We start from the raw sequence: 22612 nt of genomic DNA on the forward strand, positions 1-22612 counted from the left end.
TTCTAGGCATACTTCAGCATTTTAATGTGATGAAACCAAATTAATTGTCAAAAAGCCTTTCAAATATTCAGCATTCTTTCCAAGATATTTTCTTGAAATAACCCTGAAATACTTACAGTTAAAATTAACTTTCTCAATTTAATGATTGTAGAGTTACTGAAGATTATTTTACAGTCACCTGAGTTAATTGTCAATTTTTCAATATATTCAATATCTAAGAATCTCATTATTTTCTTTACTTGTAGCCCTTCAATGCTTCTTGTGCAAATCTTTTTTCTCATAGTATAAAATATTTGCATATCATTAATTGTATCTCTAAAATACTTCTGCCAGATGATATTGGCATTTCAGACAAAAAACTACTTACTTATAAATGAAACAATTTTCCTAAAAATATGAATAGACTGAGAAGCATATAGTCATGCATTCAGCAAGACAACACACTACAGTCTTATTTTATTTTGTTTCTATAATAATGGCAAACACATATGTAGATAGACAATAAGCCTGAAATTAAAAATGTAATTGATTGCTCTTTCAGAACTGCAGCTAACACTTTAGTGGGAAACTGGAAATCCTGAAGCACTAAAAATACATTAGTATGGAAAATAAAAAATTAGTGCCTCTATATATTAACACTATACTTTATTGAAGTACTCTTTTTAAATAACTTTTATTTTTAATAACTGAATTTGGAGGACTTAAAACAATAGTTCATTCATGAGCATGGGTAATATAATACATTCTATATTTTTACGTAAAGAAAAAGTAATTACAGAATAGTTATAGAATCAAAACTAGTGCACATATCATGTCAACAAATTTTGCTACTAATGAAACCAATAAATAGGTAAGAAACAGCATATTCAAGTGCATCAAACTACAGAAACCAAAGATGTATAGGACTGAAAAGCATAGCCCACCGCCTGAAACACAGACCAGGGTACCAAACAGCAAACTGTCAGCAGATTCCCTCTATCTTCTTCATTTGTTCCTACCCAAACTGGCTTGATCTCTTCATCTGCCCACATTTGGTTCCCCCCGAAATGTTCCATAGCAAATCTTCCATGCTCTTTCCCTGTATCCCATAATGAGCCCTGTCCCCAGGGCAGGGACCCCTCAGCCTGTGTGTTGTCCCGGGGGGTGATCCCCAGGGGCTTGTGGTGCTTTATCTCACCTGGGGCTGGTGCTCTCCCAGGACAGCCCTGAGGAGCTCAGGGCAAGGGCTCGTGACTTCATGCTCCTCTGTGAGGGGAAAGGCAAGCTTTTCATCACATCCCTTAACACAGGTCAGCTCAGATCTGCATTTCAAGCTGCACAAAAAGTTACAGCATCACCACATCAACACTCATTGCTTTTAGCTCATCATTCTCCAAGTGACGTGATGCTCACATAGAGAACAAAGCAAGAGACAGAGCTGGTTGTGAAACGCTATTTAAAATCAGCACCAATATACTCTTCACTGTAATACTGCACTCAGCCAAAAAAGGGAAGGATTGAAACATTATAAATCATTTCAGAATGGAGTACAGAGAGAAATAGATAGCAAAAGGGTCTAGCTATGTTCATGCATACCAAGTATGTAGCTGAAACAAAATAGCTTGACACTAGTCCAATATTCTTTCCCACACACTTTCTTTGACCCTCCCTCAGCTTCTGATCAATGTCTGACATTAAATAATACGAAGAAAAGCCTGAAATATTTTACTAAGCTGCCTTGAACACTGCGACAAATTAATAGTGCAGTTGCAAATCAAAATTAAATCTTAGCTTGTTTATCAGATATCCTTACGTTCCTGTTTTTCCTGTCTTTTCTACAAGATTAGTAATTACAAACACTTGCTACCAGAATTTCCTAAGCTATATGTAACTTTAAAATCCCAACATATGGCATCTAAAAGCCATCAGTATATGTTAGCTGTGTGTCCAGAAATACATCTCTAAACCAGGTTATCAACTGCCTGTAATGTCAATAGACATTATGTTCTTAAGTGTTTATTAAAGAATATATGGCAGGTAGAATTCCCATCTTCTTTCTAGCTACAAATGACTTAAAAATGTTCTTTATGTAATTTTTAGTCTGAAATTAGAGTCAGGGTTACCAGTATTTTATGGGCTTATGTTATGTACAGCTCCATGCACAAAATTCTGGTTCAAGCCAAGGGAATCTTTCATGAAGAATAACAGGGAAACACAGGCCTACTAGATTTGTTCTAGATTTGTTTCTTTTCTCTGGCATGTGCCAGAAAATTTATATCCATAACTTCTGCAAGTATTATCAAAAATAATTAAAAATTTTATAAATATAGTGCTTATCTTCCCTGAAACTTCAAGAACCATACAAGGACATTGAAAACATTGCAAAAGATAACACAAAAAAAAAAAAGTCACAGAAATAATTAAAGCAAAACCTGGGATGCAATAAATTTTTTTGTATAAACAATTCCTTTCACCCCACCAGCGAATAAATAGAAGTTTACAGAGAAAATCTACACTCACCAGTGGAACGCATTTCAGATTTGATCAATGAAGAATGATGGTACATGCACTGCATTTCATTATTACTCAATTGCAGTAAATAACTGACATGTTTAATATACCTTAAGTATATCTCAATCCAATGCAAACAGAAGAGTGGAATTCTGAAGGACAGTTTAACATCCTCCCACCAGCTCATGAACTTTATTACCTACATAGTCCACTAAATATACAATTTTTTTTCTTCCTGTTACAGCACTTCACTACCCTTTCCTGACTTCTTTTCCTCTACATACTGCAGTAGTACTATTACAACAGAAGGATAATATGTGATGCAATTCTGGATAATTCCCTTTTGCTTATTACATTAGTGACAAAGCATAGCAATTTCCTAGCACACTTATTTCCCTGCAATATTTACCTTCTCTTTTGTTCTACTGACACTGTGTGCAGTAATTTCCTATTATGGAAAACAATGGTATATAGAACCCAAAGTGATATTCTGTCTTCAAGTATATATTAAATAATTTTATTTGGTGCAATGATCATATAAAATGTATTTTTCTATTTTCTAAACCTTCACCATTCAAGTGTCCCTTGGAAAGCTTGCACTGCACAATGCTGTACTGTATCTCATTCATGGAGGAACTATCATGTTGTTATGCTCTCTTTTACTTTGTATCTCCACAAAAGCAGTGCATTGGGCAGAATAAACATTGGCATTTTTGGTCACGGACTAAAAGTCCTAAATTACTGGAGCTAAGGGGTAACACTAATGTTCAAATGGGTATCTGAACAGAAACCAGTCCATTAGCAAACACAGGGGGATCAAGATATAAATTCTGCCAAAGCTAATGGCATTGTACATACTATATGAAAAGTCATTCTGCCTGTGTAAAGAACTCAGACACTTCTGGTTTTTATATACCCTAGAGAATTCCCAAATCATCCAACTCTGCAGACAAGAGATGGCAGAACACTACAGCAGTGACAGCTTTTGCTGAGAATGCCCATTGTCTAAATCTCAAACAAACACAACTACACACCCACTTCATCTTGACTGATCATGACTAATAAAATACAATACAATAAAAGTAGTCACTAAGACAGAAAAATCTTGTAGCAGTAGAACAAAACTAATTCCTTGGATTCCACTTGAGAACTAAGTGTTTTATGGTACAACATCTAAATCAGGAAACATTGCATAAAAGAGAATTGCATTCTCTCTCTTGTCTGCAAATAGATTTCACATGTGGCCTCTAGTAGAATACACGGAACATTTAACAGGAAGTTAACAAAATCACAGCTAATTCTGATACTGAAACATATGAACCCCTTCTCTCTATGCACAGTGCATCTGAAGGAAATACTCTTTATTTTTTTAAGTCAGAACTATAGCGGGTACTCTTGAATGTTGCCACTATTTCGTTTCCTTGAACAAAAAGAAAGTATATTTTCTTGAAATATTTTGTGTTAGAGGCAGCTTAGAATCTTACTTGTAAAAGCTTAAGTAGTCAAGAAGAGGTCAGTAATCCTGCACTTTCCCCTCCAGCTTTCTCCATTACTATATCTGTTTAATACATCTTTTAATTGTTTGGTTGTCTTATCTTTACATTATGACTGTATCCTGTACTGTGAATATGAAGCAGTAACAGTAGCACATCATAGTATCCCAATATTTGCGGAATGATCTCCATGCACTCTTTTCTATTGAAAATTCATTATCTGTTTCATGCAGTAAAATTATTCTAATCTGAGTGAGGTGGGAGTGGCACAATGGTGTCCTCCTCTTTGTGACCTCCCCTGAAGGACTCCAACATGTTCAAAAGCCGAAGTGAAGAAATGGAAGTTTACAGCAGATTTATAATACTCTCCTAGTGTTTTCAAGAATGTTAGGTCTCACTGATACACATGCAGTCTGTGTTCTGGGTCAGAGCTCGGACCAAGAATCGTACCAGCGTTTATAACCACATGGACTAAGTTATAGGGATACAGATTATTCTGCAGTCAGGATTTGCAAAAGAATTATATAAATTAATAAATTTTGTATCCCAAGTGAAATACTCATTTTTAAATATCACTGCCTATATGCTTTGCACATGCCTACATATGCTGTCTGTATTTGCAAGCATTGTGCACCGTATTAATCACAGCATTATTTGGCACAGAAGACCCCACTGCATTTTTTAAAGCAGAGCAATCAGTCTATCCACAATTAGAGTGACGTTACCTGGAAGCAAAATGTAGGAGCTATTTAACAAAATACAGCTACCTCACACAAAAGTATATGACAGTGAATGAAGAATAACAAATGCAACTGAAAACATAGGAGGAATTCGTAATGTAATTATCAAACTTGAATTTGATCTGCCTTGGCAAAGTGAGCAGGGAACTGTGAACGGGGAAGATGTGAATACCAATAGTAACACCTTATTCTGTAGAACTATTTTGGTGTATTTACTTCTTGGAGATTGAGAGGCAAGCGCCTGCTTACAGATAGTGTAACTAAGGCATCACACCCTGTCAGGTCTGGGATACAAGTTTTCCACTAGCAATGCTGATATTCATGTGCCTGACAGGTCAGACAGCTAAGTATCTGCCCATTTCTGATTTCAGCACATTTTAAAATTCTTGGGAGTATTTAATCATAGTGATTGACTTAATGGTCCTTGCCAAGTCACTTTCATCCTTGACTGATACCCAAATGATCAATAAGCTTGACCATGCCAAAAGTGAGAACAGAGAGAAGGAGAAAAAAAGAGGGTGAGAAATAAAAAGAATGAGGAAAAAAGCATAAAACACAAAGGGACGAAGAAAAACAGAGTAAAGAAGGACAAGAAGGAAAAAGAGAAAGAAGGGAAGAAAGGAAGGAAGGAAAGAAAGAAGAAATTGAGGGAAGAAAGGAGAGGAGAGAGGGGAAAGAAAGGAAGGAAAACTAAGATGGAGGAGGTGGAGGACACATTATGAGTATGAAACATACAGCATAATCTACAACTTGAACCCAGAATCACACAGAAGGTTATGGGACACTGGTCTTGAACAACAAATCAATAATGAGAAAAATGCAACATCACCGTGTTGGAGGGTTGGGGTGGGGGGTGAACTATGAAGAAATTCCAGTCCATCTCTAGCACTAATACTACCAAATGTACCTAGCATTTGCCTTAGTAGCTGAAGTGCTATTTTTAAAATGCATCTAAATTACTTGAAAACCTAAGGGTCATTGAAAATTAGTAGGAATTTCACGACAAAAAAAAAAAATTGGTTCCTTTTTCAACTGTAAACAATTCTTTGTTCATGTTGAGCATCTAATTGATGAACCAAAAGTTCATTTCCAGAAGTAAGACAGGTAACTTGCAGCATAAATCTTTTTGGATGCCAAACAGATGTGACTTCTAATGACATTAAAGTAAGACCTCTAAACAAGTTAAGGTATTGAAGTACTGAGCAATGCAATGCATGAATTAGAAATAACAAGTCTATATCTTCAGTATCTATTTCTTATCCTCTACAACTGATAAAGTATTTACCCCAAGGGATTTTGAATTTCAGAACCAGAAAGAGTTCTCGGGGGAATAAAGGCAGACTTTTATTCCAAGGACACCCCAAAATATGAATATTTGAGGTCCGGCCATCTATGCTGTTCTGAAAGCACAGGTTGTCAGTTTTGAATTTCTCTTGAAAAAATGGATTACAGTTACATGCATAAATGTAAATACATCTATCTAGTAAAGAGAGAGATTCCATAATTAATAAATGCAGTTGACAGGTTTAGAACAGAGTGATTTTCACCTATCCCACTTTAGCTAAAATAAGAACCACTTGTTTTAAAAATGTTGAAAATTTAAAATGAAATTTTGTCATAACACTGATCCTACCATGGCACTGCCCTTAACACCAACACAAGGCTCACATCACTTGTGCAATCACATTCTTGTGTCACTGCAGAGGAAGCAAACAAGCCTACCAAGTTTCAGTTACAGTAGTCACACTTCAGGACTTATGTGTCAGCAAGAGAAGGCTGTGGATGGTACACAGGGCTGTGAAATATATATCTTGGCTTCTCCCCAGTCAACAAACATGTATGGATCCAATGGGACTGGTTAGTGTCAGCACTTGTAGCTGAAGTGATTCTGTCCTCACACATGAGAGCTATAGGGGTGGGCACAGCCAGCCATGTGCAGAGCCACACTGAATCACTGCTGGCCTCACTGAAAGAGGGTTTAAGTACAGGTGGAAAAGGCACATCCTGCTCACCCTGACACCCACATGGGAGCAGAATTGGCAGTAAAGGGTGAATCATTACCTTTACAGATTTCTTCAGTACTATTTATCTATGGTGTTGTGGCACTATTACATATATTGTGTATGTATACAAATATGTGCTCATAAAATTTCATACATGCACCTACACGTATACAGAAAGCCTCGGTTCACATTCCAATTTCCTAACCAGGACAGATCTTTCCAAAAATGCACTCTAGGCATGTAAAGACACATCTCCACCCAGTTCAACACAAGAAAATGCAAACCCCTCTGTGGACACACCTTCAAAGACGTGTTTTATTACAGGCTGCCAGAATTTCTCAGCTCATACACCCATGTCCATTTCCATCGGCACTTCAGATTATGCATTTACATAGGTCACACATTTAACATATGTGCATGTGCACACATGCACTGCATCTTCCATGCAACAACTCATACACACAAACCTGCATGAATTAACAGGTGTGTGAACAAACCGGTGTGCACACACGTGCAAGACAAAAGCACGTCAGAGGCACACATGCTGACGTGTTAGAGCACATTCACACGAATACACGTGCACAAAGCACACACATACACAGAGGCACCGGAAAGAATCCACGCACACTCAAACACTGAAGCGTGCACATATGCACAAAACACGTGTGCGCACACAACCGCACCGAACCATACAAGCACTTGCACACACGAGCACACGCACAAACACCACACACGCACTCACACTCGTCACGGCAGCACAAACGAGCACGCACAGACACTCACTCGTGCAGCGCGAACACTCACAGCCACTCGCGCACCCAAACACGCACTCCGCCCCCAGAGAAACCTCCCACGCACGCACTGCGGGGCCGGCACACGCGCGCAGCGCTTACGCGCAGAAATGCGCCGCCACCATCCCCACCGCCCCCGCACACCTGGGACAACACCCCCGCGCCCACCCACGTGCGCGCCCCCGCACCGCGGGCGGTGCCTGCCCGCCCCTCCACGAGCTCCCCGCAGCGGCGGATCCGCGCAGCTTGCGCGGTGTTGGGCGGGCCGGGCAGGGCAGCCCCGGGCGCGGTTCGGGTTCCCCGGGCCGGGGCAGCGCCGCTCCCGCAGCCCCCCCGCTCCCCGCCCCGGCGGCCGGCAGGTGGCGCCCGCGCTCTTCTGGCGGAGCCGCGGCCGCGCCGCCCCCGCTCCGCTCCCGGCCCGGCCCGGCCCGGCCCGCTGGGAGCCCCCGCCCGCCGGCCCCGGCCCCCGCCCGCCGCGCCAAGGGGGTCCCTCAGCTGCGCTCACGGGCACCCGGGCTGTGCCCGCCGCTCCCCCGCGCCCGGCCTGTAATTCATGTCCCCGCGCAGAGCAACCAGGCTGCGCATCCCCGGGGCCGCGCTCGCTGCCGCGGGCTGTGTGCCCGAAGGCGCGGGCGAGCCGCTGTGTGCGAGCCGCTGTGGCGATGGCAGACCCGAGCACCGCACGTGCGTGCTCAATAACGGGGCTGTGATTGCTGCCGCGGGCGGGATGGGCGAGCCCGCCGCGCCGGCCGCCCCAGGCTCCGGCGGGCGGCGGGGGGATCCCGGCACTCCGTTATCTCCCGAGCCGCTCTCCCAGGCAGAACTGATCCTCTTGAGAGAGCAAGGGGGTGGGGGGAGAGTCTCAATTGCAAATACTGTTCGGAGTTTATTGGAGAGAGCGAGTGTGAGCGTTGAGGTGCTCTCCCGTGGCTCCCGGTGGATGCTGCGAGGAGGGAGGATTGTGGTGGGTTTCGGCTGCGCAGGGAGTTGGGGTAGCGGGGGGGGTGGGGGAGGAAAAGACACGATCGAGAGTAGCGGAGACTTTGTGCCCCCGTTGGAGAGATGGTTGAGTCCTCGTCAAGGTTGCTGTGGTATCCCAGAAACACCATTCACTCCGAGCTGTGACCGCGCACCATCAACAGCAACAACTCCGCTGCGCCTGGCCGAGGAATAGGAATTAGGAGCTCTCAAGAATAATATGAAAGGGATCTGCAGAGGGGAAATCCGTGCAAAGGAATCGAAATTAGGAGACTTTTGGGAAAGGGGATGTACTAAATGTGGCCGGCTGGACTTCATCCTGGTGAAGAAAATGGAGATTAAAAGTGGATTTACATTTTGGAACCTCGTCTTTTTATTGATGGTTTCGTGTGTGAAAGGTAGGGTAGTATTTGAGTGGTATATTTTTAGGGGTCCATTTGCTTTTTGTCAGGGCGTTGCAAGCTCTCGCCTTGTATCAAGGTGTATTTCAAAATATGTTTATCTCTTATTTTATATTTTTGCCCTTGGTACTTTGCAATGGAAATATATAAACGATCTCTAAGGCGGGGAGGAAAGAAGGAGTTGATTCAGAGCTCTCTTCGGAGATAGGAAATGTATTTGCTTGCCAGAGCTGGCGTTCAATGCAGTGACTGAGCCGGGGCTCAATAAATATTCTTGCAGTATGCTCAAACGGAGACGTGAGTTGGTTCATATAGCCTCTAACTAGTGTATATTCAAACAAATTCCACTGGTTCACTTTTTTTAAGGTGACGATGATGTTAGTGCCGGGTGTGTGGGGGGATTACCTACAATTCTGGATTTCGGTCGAGCAGCGGGATCTTTGCGGGAATGCCTGTATCGATGCACTTATTAGTTTAACCCGTTGCGTGGGGAAAGTTACGGAGGAGCCCAGCGTACTCGCAGGCGTCTCGCAGCCCGAAATGCGCTTCACGCTCAGCTGTCTGTACGCATGCAGGGCTCCCCGGCTGCCGGAAAGGTGCCTTAGTAATTCAGCCTTGGTCTGTCGCTGGGTGCAAAGATCGACACCTTCTCTATTCCCTCGCTTGGTCCCTTTTCTCTGATGTGTGTGAGGGAGTTTGGGTGGTGGTTTTTATCTCTAATTTTTTTCCCCCGAGGCAGCGGCTATTTTGCTTTCTTCTTGCTTCTGTGTTCATGAAAGGAGGGCAAAAAGGAAATGTCTACTTAGCGGCATAAATGTCTTCACTAAGTCTGTGCTTGCAGGCAGTTAAGGGAAATGCTACACACAGAGAAAAGAAGAAATATGTGGCTTGAATAATGTGCACCTGCAGAATTACACAGGCATCGCTAAACAGCGAAGCGCCGATCCCATCACGCGTGCCTTCAGTAAAAGGATCTATTCTGCTACTCCCCACAGTCGGCTGCCTACCCGAAATAATCTCCCCTTGTTTGTGGCCAGTGATTAATATCCGATTAATCACCCTTTTATCCCCCTCCTCATCCTCATCCCTCCTCCCCGCCACACTCATACACTCTCAGAATATTTAGTAGACATTATCGATCCCCCCGAGTTTTTAGACTTGGTTATCGCCTACAGAGGTTGCCTGCACGGGTGGGAAGGAGGTGTCTTGTGGGGGTGGCATTCAAAGGCGTGCCTTCCTGAGCTGGCGCTGGCTTGGATGAAACAGTTTATTGTAGAGCTTTGCAGCTGCTTTTCCCCCCATTTGCATCGCGTTGAAAAAGACAATTCGCGTTTCACGGGGAGGGTCTGGAGGGCTTTTACCTCATCCCGCGTTATCCTGACGCGGGGTATCCAAGGGGCTTGCCTGCGACGTTTATGCACCCTGTAATTAAAGGCAGCCTTTCTGTGTTTGCATCTATTGAAGGAGCCGCTCCCGGCGCTCTGCCCCGGTCTGGAGACGATTCGCTGTCGGCACCGGCCCGGGCCTTTGGGGGCATTTCCTTTCCCCGGTTCAGCCTTCTGCCATGAGCGCGTTCTGGGTGCCGGGTGCCAGGGTGGGCAGCCCCGGGCTGGCTGCCGGCCGGTGCGGGGCGATGCGGGGCTCCGGCGCGGAGCGGAGCGGGGGCTCCGGCGCGGCGCGGTGCGGGCGCGGTGCGGTGCCGGGGCTCCGGTGCGGAGCGGTGCGGGCGCGGTGCGGAGCGGTGCGGTGCCGGGGCTCCGGCGCGGTGCGGGCGCGGTGCGGTGCCGGGGCTCCGGCGCGGTGCGGAGCGGTGCGGTGCGGAGCGGTGCGGGCGCGGTGCGGTGCCGGGGCTCCGGCGCGGCGGCTGCGAGGTGAGCGCGAGTCGCGGGGCGGCAGCACCCGACCGCGGGACGCGCCGCGCGGAGCGGAGCGGAGCGGCTTCCCCAGCACCTGTTGAGAGCCGCCGCTTGCCCTTGGGGGTGGGGTGAGGAAAAAACGCTGAGCACAGAGGGCAAAAGCTGCGATGGAGCGCCAGAAACAGCCCAAGAAAAAGGGAAAAAAGGGTTTTGGAAAACTGGCTGTTTCTACTTCTTCCCATTATTAGGGCCTAAGCTTCCCCGATCCTGGTAGTTTCCATAGACTTCCTTTGGACTGGGGCAGCTCGCCCAGAAATTGCCGACCCAGGAGGTGATGTTTTACATTCTGGATGTGGGTTCCTTTAGGCAGCCAAGCCTTACAGAGCTGGCTTACACTCACTGACTGCAGCACTGCATCTATTCTGGACGTTTATCTTAATTCTTCTTCCACTCCCGTGAATGAAAGCATTTTACTTAGATTTACATTCCCATTGTGTCAACAGAGCTCCTGCCCCCAGAAAGCAGAGGCAAAGGATGAATGAATACCTGCCCACGTAAAACATTGCAGATGTTGGGAGCAAGATGACTCCACAGATCCTACATCTGCTCTACCATTGCTTTGCAAGGCCTTTTTACCACACCCCATCTCTGCAAGCTCCCACCCATACCCTTCCTTGTTTAAACATTTCTACTGAACAGTCCAGCACCACATCATAACACCCAAACTGTTGCTGTCATTCCTGTTATCCAGACCAGTTCCACAGCTTCGCTTGATATTTGCCTCTCAGGCTTTTCCAATTTTTGTCATTGTCCTGACATCGTTTCCCCAGTCTTGATCCACAGCTCTCCCATCATTACATATGCCAAACTATCCCCGGATGCTTGAGGAACCACGCTCACATCTGGATAATTAGGCTTTACTTGGATATATTAATATGGACAAAACAAATCCTTCACGTTTATCTATAAATTCATGACTCTTTGGAACCTTCAACAACATTGAAAGGGGTTAGAAAAGGGAGAAGAAAGCAGGGGAAGGTGGAAGAAAGGAAATTGTAAGAACTGCTGAGGAAGGAGTGATAGGAAGAGCTAAATAGAAAGGAATTGTTCCTTTTTCAATTAGTCTTGCTTATACAATATCCCACTTATGCCATGGAACCATCTCCAACAAAATCTTCCTTCAATAGGAATGGAGTAAAAAAGCAAAGAAATGACACCACTGAAAACTGAGTGGTGTGAAAGGCATTAAAACGAACACATCCACGATCCGGCCTTGAGAAAAGGCCGAGCAGAGTGATTCCTGATCAGTTACAGGGGGTGGTGAATCCTGTGCTCTTCCCTTCAGATGAACGAGGCATCCAGGAAAGCTCCCTCCCCTCACACCATGGGAGAAATGAGAAGCACCATTGAGGCAAGGGAGATACAAACCAAATATTGAGGATGAGGGAATGGAAAGCTCCACTGTCCAACTCCCTTACAGAAAGTGTGGAAGAGAGCATGAAAGAGTGGGAAAAAATTAGGCAGCATCAGTGAGCATTGCCTCCTGGGATTTAGCAAAAGACTTGCATGCCTTCGATTTGGCACCTCCTTCCACCAAAAGAAAAAAAAGAAAAAGAAAAAAAAAAGCTTGTGATAGATAGTGGAGGCAAATCCTCCATCTCTGCTCCTTGGCTGTCTCTCCAAGAGAGAGCACCAAGGTCGACTTTTGTCTGCCCGCTAAAATGAAGCTTTGCCGCTGCTGTTGTTCCTCTGTTCCCCTCTTTCAGTTGTGACAAGCGGAACAAGGGCAGCTTTTAAAATGAAAGGGAGATGAAGCACTGAGATTTTAAACGGCTCATTGACAAGAGAAATGATGAGAAGATGAAAAGCATTTCCATTTCCAGTGATGGGTACCTGGCATGTGGGAGTATTTAGCAGGGACAAAGCGTGCTCTGCTTCTTTTAACCACCTCTGCCATCTCCCTTTTCCCTCATTCCAACCTCAATCCCTTTCCCTTCATGCTCTGCCAGCCCCTCCCCACCGCTTCCTTCCCAGTCACTTGATTTATGCAGTTACTGACGATGGGTATGAGATTACTGGCGGATGGCTTTCCCCACTGGGGCCCGGCTGGGCGCAGCGAGATGCTGCTGGCTCTGTCCCCGAGGCGGGAATGGTCGGAGAGTAGCAGCAGGTTCAGGTTTCCTCACATCCCGATGGTCGATGCCCGCGCTGCATCTTTGTGTGATGTGTGTGTGTTGAGTAAGTTCGTGTGTTTGTGCATGTACTCACGCAGGGATAGGGACACACTGACCGGAGCGGGGACAGCGTGGTCCTTCCTTTCCAACCCCTCCACACCCTCCTCCGGGGAGCCCCTTTGCCGCGGGTGCCACGGGGCTGGCTGTGCTCAGCGGGCTGCGCAAACGCCGCTCGCCGTGTTTTCTATGCAGCTCTTCAGGGTTGCAGCCAAAGTTACCTCTGTCACCCCCGCCTTTCTCAGGGCTAAAACACAGCATGGCCGTGCCCCCGCTTAGCGCTCGCCTCCTCCTCCTCCTCTCCTGCAGGGCAGCAGTGAAGCAGCACACGGCCCCTCCCGGCAGCGCCAGCAGGGACGGCTTCTCCTTTCCCTGCCGGTGCCACTCGGGGCTCACAAAGGGCACAGGAGAGCCTCAGCTCCGCTTTCCTCCGTGTCACTGTGAGAGGCGGCAGTCCCAAGGCGGAGCCGGCCCCGGGCAGCTCCACCCGCGCCGGTCCCGGCCCCGCAGCCCCCGAGGTGTCCGCGCCGCCGGGCGCTCCTGCTGGCGGAATCCCGTCCTTGGGCTTTGCTGACTTCATCTCGGTCACTCCTGCGCCTCTTCGGCCGACAAGTCTAAGGCAGCTCTAGGAGGGTCGGCTGATTGGTTTGTTCGGCTGACACGCAGAAATAGCCCCCAGTCCCTAAGCACAACCAGCCCGTTCCTCTGCGAGAGGCTGAGCTCTTGAGCAGCCATCCAGGGTGGAGAGGGACAGGCTGTACCTTCAACTCCATAATCAGCATCTCAGTTTGCCAGCAGCAGTGCATGAGACCTAAAGAATTCTGTGGATGTGCTTCAAAATTCCTCCTTTTCCAAAATTCCTGTGCAGAATCATAGCAGAAACTTGTAGTCTACCGGTGGTTTTTTCCTTGTTTGCTTGTGTTTGGGGCGGGGGAGGATGTTTTTGAGCCACAAGTCTAGCAGGATAATTGCCCATCTAGCTTAGTGTCCTCTATCTCCAACCATCACAATTAGCGGCAGGCTAGTGAAAGACTGCAGAAACACAGCAAGTGGAGTGACTAGCACTTCCTGGATTGCAGCAGCCAACAGCTTTGGATCTCCTAAGATAGAGGCTGCTTTTGAAACATCACATTTGGAAAGGCATGGACTGGCCTGTGTTCCGTTCATTTGTCTGTTGTCTTTCATTCTGCTGCTTTTTTCCCTTGCTCTGCTTTGCCTTGCCTTGCCTTCCATCCCCATTCCATACCATGGCATTAATACAAATCCTGCATTCTTTCCACTCTTCATCTGGCTGAAAGCACTGGTTTGTATGAATATTTGTGATGAATTTGGTTGTTGTTGACATGATGTGAAGATCTACCCACAAAATCTGATTCAAACCCATTGAATGCACATGTATCTGGTAACAAGAAAGAAAATCACATACTCTTTCAGAGAAATTTGAAAAAGTTTTAAAATATCCTGTGAGGATGGTTCAATTTGCCTGATTGTAACAACTTTTCAGGGAAAATGTTCTGAAGAATAAGACAGCCTTGTGTTGTAGCTTTAAAAAAAATACTGTCTTAGACATTGTCTGATTTTCAGAGGTATTGAGCATTACATTTTGAGGTGGCTCTAGTAAGAGTCTGGGGGACATGTTAACATCTCTGAAGCAAGGCCAAGTGAGTCCAGCATTATGATACTGAGAGACAGAGAAACAGTATAAGTAAAAAAAAGCATCTGTAAAATAAATTAAAATTATATATAAAATTTTAATTCTACAGAATCTGATAAATTGGAATGGTTGGAATAAGAAAGGCTTTATGATCTGCTGTAAAATTTGTTGTTGTTTTGGTTTTTTCCCCTACTTATAGGAAACTTCAATTCTAATTCCATGGAGTTGTGATATCTCAGCTTCAACTACTTGCTGATGCACATCATTCAGGTTGTGTTTCTGACCATAATGGTTAAGGTAGAAGAATAGAACAAAGCATTTAGGGAAATTAGTTTGCCAATTACCTTACAAAGCAATTTCCAGGAAAGAGCAGTCAGAAGAGAACAGACAACTTGGTCTAAGCTGTTGATTTTTTTCCTTAAACCCTTGTATTTTTAAGACAGCTCTTACTATGTGAGATTTTTGAGGAAGCAATTTTTAAGTCATAAATCAGAGCCACATCTGATAAAATCAATTATTGCAAGGTTATAAACCTTACCTCAAAATTTTAAGTAATTTCCATGCTAGAGTTTATTGCAAAATTCCATAACTTTTACAAGATTTAGACACATGCCTTTTAACCAAATTTACAGAAGAATGTTTCCTTGTCAATGAAATGGTACAATTTCTTTACAAAAAAAAGATAACATTTGTCTTTATTTAAAATTCAAGGGACAATATTTGGCAATTATCTTAGGCCTAAATAGAACAGGGTGTGACATGTAATGCACCAATTTTAAAACTCCTTAAAAAAAAAAAAAAAAACTAGTAGTAGAAAATGTTGAAAAACTCCTTCCCAATATCCAGCTTATTTTCTGGGAAGTAGAATGGAGAAGGATATGGGACTATAAGGAGGATTATTTAAAATACACATATACACACAGAAACACATTTACATTTGTACTTGTTTACAGTCAGTTGTTTACCTTTCCTGGGCAGATTTACAATCATTGCTGCATTGCTTTGTTCTCACAGAACGTGTAAGATTTAGTATGGCTTCATAATTTCAGCATTACAGATGCTGAGTACTGTTGTAAATGTCAAAGATGAAAATAGTGGGAATTCATCATGCCCTTCCCAGGGCCTGAAATCTTAGTTGGGTAAGTTTATAGATTTAGGAACAGTGTTACTCATAAAGGGGGAGCCCCGGTGTATTGATGAATGGCAAACAAGGGATCCCAGCAGGGCTGCTCCTCTCATAGAACTCTTGTTGAAAAACAAGATGGGATGCAGCCAGCACAGACACAGAGAGATGGACTGCCCATTTTCCCTTGGATTCTACAAAATGCTTCATAGCGTCATGTGTCATATTTGCATTGTATCATAGAAATAAGGAAAATAACTGTAAATAACTTAACCACAGAAGCATTCCTGGGGTGATGAATTCTCATCCCCCAAGGCCTGTAAATAGCACAGACTGTCTTTGCAAAAGAACTGAAAGAATTTGGAGGCTTGAGGCAGAAATGACTGAGTTGATTACTTGGATTATACTGCTATTGAATCACTATTTCTGACCTTGAATTCTATTCTGTCTGTTTCCCCTATTTATGTATCTTATTAGCCTTATGCATGTAACTAGTTTGATTCAATTCTCATGGAAATATGTATATGTGTGGAAATTATATCCACATATTTGATTATGTTATGAAGAAATTCAAAAGACTGCATTGTTACCTGTCAAAGGCACAGGTAACAACTCAAAACTTATGTGCTTCCTAAATTATCTATTACCTCTTAATTTATTGTGTATTCCGAATCTCAGAAGGAAGTTCTACTATAATGCATAATTGATTTCACTAACAAAAGAAGAGTGGTAATAGTGATAGCTAGGTATACTTGTTAGGAGAAAAGCTTGATGAAAAGAAAAAACACTAGTTACTAAAACCAGTAATTAAAAAAAAATTAGGAATTGACTGCCATATTTATTCCTAGTGATTTAGGGTTTTTTTACCAGATATAGTTTCTATAAGCTGTTTTTTTTTTAGTAGATTGAAAACGTCTAATCACCTTTCAAGTATACAAAAAAATGAGCATTTCTGCGCTGTCTTCTGGTTTATTTTAATACTGGTGTTATCATTTGAAGAGCCTGACATATCTCAGAGGTGGCTGCATTTCAGTGCAGTTGAAATGAACCCTCTGCCATCATTATCTCCTCATAGAGCCAGTTTCAAACCCAGCAAGCAGATACCTTGGTTAAGGTAGAAGAATAGAACAAAGCCTTTGAGGGAAATTAGTAGTTTGGAGTCCTTAGTGAAAATGAACCTCAGAAATGCAAAGTACACATATTCTCATTGAACATAGTGTTGAGATGGAACTACTTGAATTACAAAACCTTTTCTCCACTATTTAATCTGACCCAGAATGAAAACTTCACAGTCTACTATAGTTAGCTTTCTTGATTGCTGTGCAATTATTTTGGGAAATGAAGCTTAGTCTAATTAAAAGTATTCTAAAAGCCTATACTAAAAGTTGCATTTTTGCTTCTTTGTATGAGCTTTGACCCAAAGGTACCTAGAATTTGTAAAACAGGATATTAAAAGAACCTCTAAGCTGCCTGTTGTATGAGCCCATTGAAGGCAAAAGGAGAGTCCAGAATAAGATCTCTGAGAGTAGATTTTCCTGTTTCTTTTTGTACTGAGTTTTGAATTACAATTTTCTGTACATATATATTATTCTGTACATAAATATTAATTACAACAGAAGTTATGTATTTTGCAATATATGCTTGATATTTTAATTTGAAGTGGTCTTATTGCATTGTAAACCTAAGGATTACACAAGTAAATTGTTTATGATTAAGGGAAAATAAATTATATATTTGGATACAGTAGGAAAATGCCCTTTCCCCATTTCATTGATGGTCACATCAGCAGTTCTAAGGATGAGTTTACTGGATTCAGTGTAATGCTTGTATGCTAATACAATGTCAGGTGTAGTCCCTAGAACACCAGAATGGTCCTGGTTTTGTCAGGACATATGGTGAAGTACAGCAATTTTTTAACCTAGCTTCAAGATTTCATATTAATTTCTTTTGTTTCTCAGTAAAGCATTTTGGAATTTTCACAATGCTGCTAATGGCTGCAGAGGAACTAAGAGGACTTAAGAAAATAGATTTCAGTTCAAAATGCTTCAAATTTAATTATAAATGCAATTTGGTTTTACTTGTATCAGGCTATCATATATTCCAGGATGGAGTTACATTGAAAATGCTGAATTAGCTAATAAAACCAAAGCACAAAAATCAGAAAGTTTCCATGTTAGTTTTATTGCATTTTTTTCTAACAAATTCTTTGTATTTGCCCCTGCCTTATTTTAAAGATGTCTAATATGCGAGTCAAAATCAAAATAACTGAAATATAGTGGAAACCAAAAGTTCAAATCCTGACTTTTGGGAAGCTTACATGGCTAAGCAAAGACTTGGGGAAGAAAAGAATAGGCCTTTGGCCACCTGACATAATCATGGCCATTGGCTTTGTGGTAACAGATGCTTTTTTCTTGCATCTCCAGGGCCATGCAGGGAAGCAGACACACCAGCACTCCTGGTAGCAGGCATCTGTAACTGTGCCCTCTGTCAGGAAGGATTCTGCCTAATTCACGGCTATGCTCTCATCATCTGTGATTTCCCTTGAACGCTTCTGTGCTGACACTTCAGTGATATGGCTCCTGCTGACTTGAGCAATGCTTGTTGCATAGAATGGCAGAATTGGGTGGGTTGGCAAGAACCTCAAAGACCATCAAGTCCAACTGTTAACCCAGCAGTGCTGAGTGATGAGTGCTCTGCAATTTTAGTGACCACAAGAGAAGAAATATGTATACTTAATAACATATAACAAAAGGACAATCTTTGCATCAATATAATGCTCACAAAAGTTCTCAGCTGATTAGAGAGTTTTTATTGGTATAATACACTGAAGTATATTGGCATTTGCACTGTCAGCAGTGGAAAGTTGCACCAATCAACCACGTAAGACACAGTCTTTTTGAAAATGTACTGACAAATGTTTGATTTGCAAAGCTCTTTATCTGATATAGAAATGAGCAACAGAATAATGTTTAATATAGAACAAGTTCAACAGCACTGCTGACTCCTGCATGCCTACCTCCATAACTTTCCTAAGGATGTGCTTCAAAATTCCTAAATCTTTCTAGTACTACAATTGCAGTCCATTGAAACATGTATGAGTTTCTACACTATTTTCAGCTACTTTTAAATTAGACTACCCATAAAAAACCCCACCATTCTCCTAAGCTCTAGCCATATATTTTTACTACACTCAAATCTAGCTCATCAACTAGCTCCTGTAATTTTTCTGAATTTATTCAGCCTCCTCTGCACTTCTGGGCTCCCTTCCCAAATTCTCTTCCCACTCCACAAGTACTGCTGGAAAAGTCCCAATAACATAAAGCCTGCAGAAAAATATAGAAAGTTCTCTTCAATTTCCATGTAATTTGTAAAGTCCTTTTTTGGCCCAAAGTAATAATCATGTAAGGGTAATATGCTAGGAAATGTAATGTCCTCCCAGCCTTAGAGTCATAGATTAGACTTACTAAATTTTCCAGGAAGTTCTTTGGATTTTATATCATCTCCAAAAATGCAAGATTGGAAGAGTGGTCTTTCAGTTACATTTCTTTTCATTCTTTAGTATCTCGTGCCTTTTTCCCTGATTATTTTTTGATAACCAAAATAATACCCATTCACCCCAAAGAAGAAAACTTTAAAACACACTTTAAAAAAAGTCCAGAATTTGATAGTGAGATATTTTTACACTCACTTGTGTATAAATGAACAGTATAGAATCAGATAGTTAAAAGTGGAACACTTGATATATTTTGGAAATCCAAGATATATCTTCTTGGTTTTTCAAGCTCTAATGTATACAGTTCAACTCTCCAAGTGACATGATAAGAGAAATTTTACAGATCTAATATTACTCCTGTTAATCCTTTACTAATATCATTGTTCTGGGATAAGCACTGACTTGTTGGGACTCTGGATTCTACATAATAGTGTAGAATAAGAAAATAATTACATATAAAAGGAAAACAATTGCATATGGTAAAACCAGGCTAGATTTGTCGGGGTGCTGTTACACACTTGCTCCCATTGACTTTGTGTATTCCAATGAAGTCAGGAGGGTTTGCTGTGTATCTGACTTGTGAAAGGTACTGTTCCAAATTGCTCCCTTTGGGGCCTCCTGTATTTGTCCCCTCTTTGAAATCCATTGACAGCTGAGTTAACACAAATCTGAGTCAGAGTGTGCCACAGATACCAACTAAGGAGAGAATCTGCTCATCAGAACCACCGTAATTATTAAGGAGACATGAATTTCCTCCTGGAATTTACAATAGATCTGAAGTAACTATATGGAAAATGGATAGTTTATTTTAGAATATTGTATGCAATGCAATGAGTATTGAATCATCACTTCTGAAAACATAACTGTAAGGTGTTTTCTGAAGAACGTTTTCTTCATTCTTACAAGCTTTATTATTTTGCATTATTAAGCTAGTACAGTGTCCTGTAGGTAAACATCCTCTGGCCAAACTGATATGGGTATATTTTTTTTATCAACCGTTTCTCCTCATCTGCTTCCTCCATACTTCATATGTAAAATTTTATTTCCACTATCTCTTTTGTATCATTCCTTTTTTGTGCTTTTAAGTCAGATTGCTCTGGGCAAGGTTCCTATTTTTTGTCTGGCCCACTTGGATGATTATGCACTTTTTAGAAGGTGTATCTTTGATTTTTCCTCTTTTCCCATCTCTTATCAGTATTAAAAATATGCCCATTATCTACTTGAATGTCCATATTTTACAATATTATTTTCTTTTTTTTCTTACATGACAATACTATTTTTTATTTCTTTTCTATTGATGGCTCAGTTGGTGTTCCTAACAGTGTTTCTATTTCACACTGCTTGGTGGCTCAAAGTCTTCCCATTTAAAGCGTCTTACTTCTCATGATCACTTTTGAAAAGAGTGATCATCCATTCAATTATAACCTTATTGAAATATTTACCAGTAGATTATTTTAGAGCTTGTCCCCACTGAACTGAAGATTTGTCATTGACTTTTAGCAGAACAGAGCAGATTGATACTAAAAAGCAAAATACTCATTTCAATACAGAGGAGTTTATTTAGGATGTGATAACTCTACAAAACTGTTTATATCTTGCATGGGACTGAACTGATGAAACTGAAAAGCTGTAACAGATGAACTCCAGCACATTCTATTTGCCAGTACCCTAAAATGATATTAGAGCTAGATGGGTAAGTTATTGACACTCAAAAACCTTTCAGGCTTTGGTCCCTTTCGGTTCATTGTCTTATGAGCGTAGTTAAGTGAGTCGACAAAAACAATGCTTCAGACTACAAGATTAATAACCAGGTTTTATTATCATTTTCAAATCCTATTCTAATTCATCATTCATTTATAAAGATCGCAGGAGTAAGGATACAGTTGCAAGATGACCAAAAATCTAAAATCCTTTTTAAAGTTTAAAGTAAATAATATCAAAATTTTAGAAGACAATGAGTCAAAAGTTTATTAACCAATCACTTTTTTTTTTTAACTAATTTGGTTTAGAATTTGGCAGAAACACATGAGGAGCCCTGAGAGTTTAAAGTTTCTGGCTGATCTCTAAATCTAAAACAGCTGAGCAAATTTAAATATTTTGCGTAAACAAATTTGCATCCAGGCTGCTAATCTGCATGCCAGCTTTCAGCTTGACATTTTCTGAAATGATGGAAAAATGCTAAGCCCTTAATACTAAATGGAGTTCATAATGGAAATGCTGACAGACCCTTAATTACCTGTATTGTGATTCTGCTGAAAGCTTCTTTATCTGTCTAATCTTTCACAATGCAGTTAAATATATAAATTCTTGAAAGGAAGAAGAAAAGGAAATTTGAGTTGGAAATACTAAACTGTAGCAATGCTATATTTTCTTCCAGACATCCACTTATGGAGGCAGCAGTGACAAAAAAATATTTTAAGAAAGATATAGCATTATCTGTGCAAATGTAAAGGCAGCCAATGATGCTTAAAAGTCTAACTTAAACTCCATTTTTCAATCTTTTTGAGTCGCCTTTCGGGCAAAGTATGATTAAACAGATGCAATCAACCATTTTTAATATGATAATGAGGTATTATCATAGAAAAAATTTCTTATTGACTTGACATGGCAAAAAAATCACAACCAACAAAACATAACGAAATTATCATTCCACTGCCCTAATACTGTATATTTATGCTTAGCTCTTCTTCACTGAGTGGAGGAGGAAGCAGAGGATAATGTGAGAGAAAGGCCATTGTCTGGACTCTAATTTACAAATTCTGTAATGTAGAAACTCCACTATCTGCCAACTTTAGAATAGAGTCTTTATGATTCTCTGGAAGAGATTTCTTTGTTGCTGTTGCTGTTGTTGTTCCCACCATGAAAATCTTCCCCAGTTAGTCCAGGCTATAACCACCTGAAAAACTAGACAGTATTTGCTCTGCAGAGATTGCTTAGGGTGGATGACTCGGACATGCCCTCCTTGCTGCAGCTCCGCACAATCTCTGCCCCAGCCAAGGCACACGGCTGTGCCTGTGGAGCAGCTTTCACACAGGACCTTCAAGGAAACAGAATATCCTCCAGCATTTTTGCCTTTGTGCTTTGCTGGGCGAATGAAATCTATTTCTCCAGGGTTCCCACAGCAATGACTGACAAAGCTCAAAGAAAATATCCTGAATGAAAATGAGAAACATACCACTCTGATACCTTCTTTCCAGACGGACACCTTCTCCAAAAAGACACCTGGAATTTTAATTTTTCCTTGTGAAGAAACTACTTCAGTTCCAAGATCAACTATTTGCCCATCCCTGTATCTTCTTTAATATGACTCTGCCTTTCTTGACATAAGGAAATTAGAACTCTGGGCAGTACTCAAGATA

The 22612-nt window shown here is 42.0% G+C and overlaps 1 protein-coding gene across 3 annotated transcripts in view; it reads left to right on the forward strand.

The window, feature by feature from the left end:
* Window positions 1-8715: 8715 nt before the first annotated feature.
* Window positions 8716-22612, forward strand: part of CSMD3 (CUB and Sushi multiple domains 3) — a 581587-nt gene continuing 567690 nt past the window's right edge. For all 3 annotated transcript variants that reach the window (XM_059467476.1, XM_059467484.1, XM_059467493.1), the window contains exon 1: window positions 8716-8893. In XM_059467476.1, coding sequence (XP_059323459.1) covers window positions 8716-8893 — 178 coding nt within the window. The remainder of the gene's footprint in view (window positions 8894-22612) is intronic.

This window comes from Ammospiza nelsoni, chromosome 1 (genome assembly GCF_027579445.1).
Source record: "Ammospiza nelsoni isolate bAmmNel1 chromosome 1, bAmmNel1.pri, whole genome shotgun sequence".
NCBI classification, from domain to species: Eukaryota; Metazoa; Chordata; class Aves; order Passeriformes; family Passerellidae; genus Ammospiza; species Ammospiza nelsoni.